This window comes from Euprymna scolopes, chromosome 12 (genome assembly GCF_053919585.1).
Source record: "Euprymna scolopes isolate OS-2025 chromosome 12, ASM5391958v1, whole genome shotgun sequence".
Classification (NCBI taxonomy): domain Eukaryota; kingdom Metazoa; phylum Mollusca; class Cephalopoda; order Sepiida; family Sepiolidae; genus Euprymna; species Euprymna scolopes.
In genome coordinates this window covers 99,659,004-99,661,258 of record NC_136493.1, presented here as the reverse complement: position 1 = coordinate 99,661,258, position 2,255 = coordinate 99,659,004, and the positions used below count along the sequence as shown (strand labels likewise).

General features: G+C 47.4%; 1 protein-coding gene across 1 annotated transcript; it reads right to left on the bottom strand.

Moving 5' to 3' along the window:
* Nucleotides 1–1,630: 1,630 nt before the first annotated feature.
* On the bottom strand, nt 1,631–2,032 carry LOC145291092 (uncharacterized). Its single transcript, XM_080136607.1, has one exon. The coding sequence runs from the start codon at nt 2,030–2,032 to the stop codon at nt 1,631–1,633; it is 402 nt and encodes a 133-aa protein (XP_079992733.1).
* Between the last annotated feature and the right edge of the window lie 223 nt (nt 2,033–2,255).

The window sequence follows — 2,255 nt, the reverse complement described above, 5'->3', positions numbered from 1 at the left end:
GCTTTCAACTCATTCATTGTAGCTCGTTTTGTGGTGTGAACCCTGTGATTAACATGCCACCACCAGCCCCCTTCCTCAAAATAGAAAAATCCATGAGGGGGGTGGGGGTCAAACCCTGTGAGCGTGGTCAGTGCTCGATACTTCCTCTTCGTCTTAACTAACTGTTTCGCAGGTGACTATCAAGATATACTCTTACGTCACGATAATAGCGGGGAATGCTCCATCCTGCTGGAAGTGCCATTCTTTATTCCTAAACATCTCTTGGGAACGTGGTATAGCGTATTCATGTAGCAAGTTGAGATGATTTAAAGAGTGTATATATTTTATTGGGACACCCTCTATATACATACATAACTTTATTTTAGAACAATCATTTGCGCACCCCATGCAACACACATGCATGTATTATCGCATGTGTGTTTAGCGATGGACCCCCCCCCCCAGACGAGGCGTCAAGTCATTTGATCAATCAATGGCTTTACTTCGCGAACGAAGATTCTTTGAAGGTGGTTGTCCACGTCAACTGCAGGCACATTTGTGACTGATGAGCCCAATGCGAGACAAGCAGGCTCGGCCACAGCGGCTGCATTCAAAAGTTCCATCAGGTGCGGTTGCTGAGACTTCCTGAATCTTCCTCTTTATTTTCGATTTATTAAACTATTTAGTGTATTCGTGCAGGATCTCTATGCGAGAGAATTCAAAGGAGGTGACAGCCTGGTGGACTGTGCGTCGCCAGGTGACACGGTCTGCAGCAAGAGTAGACCACTGGCGTTGGTCAATGTGGCAGGTTTCAAGTGACTTCTTCAGAGAGTCCTTGTAACGTTTCTTTGGAGCTCCTCTATCACGGGAGCCGGTGGATAGTTCGGCGTAAAGAGTTATCTTGGGCAGTCGGTGATTCTCCATTCTGGAGACGTGCCCCGCCTAGCGCAGTTGTGACTTTAGCAGCATAGCCTCGATGCTGGTGTTCCTCGCCCGCTGGATGACCTCAACATTGGTGACGTAGTCATACCAGAGTACATTGAGGATGGTGCTGAGACAGCGCTGATGGAAACGCTCGCGGAGTCGTATGTAATGGCAGTAGGTTACCCATGTCTCAGAGCCGTAAAGAAGGGTTGGCAGTACTACGGCTCTGTAAACACAGATTTTTGTGTCTTTCCTCAGGTGTTTATTTCGCCAGACTCTGTTGTATAGTCTGCCAAAAGCACTATTCGCCTTGGCTAGTCGGTTATAGATTTCCTTGTCGAGCTTTGCATCTGAGGTGATAGTGCATCCCAGGTAGGTGAACTGGTGTACTGTCTTTAGCTCGGTTTCACCTATGGTGATGTGGGGAGGGTTATACTCTTCCCGAGGAGCGGGCTGGTGAAGGACCTCTGTCTTTTTCATGCTGACCTCGAGTCCAAAGAGCTGGGCAGCCTTTGCGAAGCAGGATGTGAGATGCTGCAGGGCTCTTTCGGTATGGGCAACAAGGGCTGCATCATCGGCAAAGAGAAGGTCTCGAATCATATGCTCGAAAGTCTTTGTGTGGGCTTGCAGCCTTCTGAGGTTGAACAAGCTGCCGTCAAGGCAATATCGGATATAGATCGCATTGTCGTTGTCGTCAAGGTCTTCGGTTGCATGTTTAAGCATCATGCTAAAGAAGATGCTGAACAGTCGGTGCTAAGACGCATCCCTGTTTCACTCCGTTGTTGATGAGGAAGGGTTCTGATAGGTTGTTGTTCACTCTGATTTGGCCGCTCTGATTCTCATGCAGCTGAATAATCATGTGGAGGAGTTTTGGGGGGTAACCGAGGTGCTCCATAATCAGCCAAAGCCCTTCTTTGCTCACTGTATCGAATGCCTTGGTCAAGTCCACAAACGTAATGTAAAGTCCCCTGTTCTTCTCTCGACATTTTTCTTGGAGTTGCCTAAGGACGAAAACCATGTCTGTTGTGCTCCTGTTTTCTCTGAAGCCACACTGGGTTTCTGGGAGATGGTTTTCACGATAGCAGGTATCAGTGTGCGCAAGAGCACACGGGCAAGGAGGAAAAAACATGAAAAATAAAAAGGTGATGTATTTGCCGTTGCGTCCACCGCCAAATCGGAAGTGGCGAAGGTTTAAATTAAGGTAAGTCAATCGAAAAGAGAGGATAACTTTCGATAATATCGGCGTAACAAAGCAACCCCTTTGTGTAGAAAAATGCCCAGTTGGGGGTGAAGGAATTAATGTTTTAGCCAATTTTTCGATATTTGTCGTCCGAAGGGTCGTGCTTCAAAAC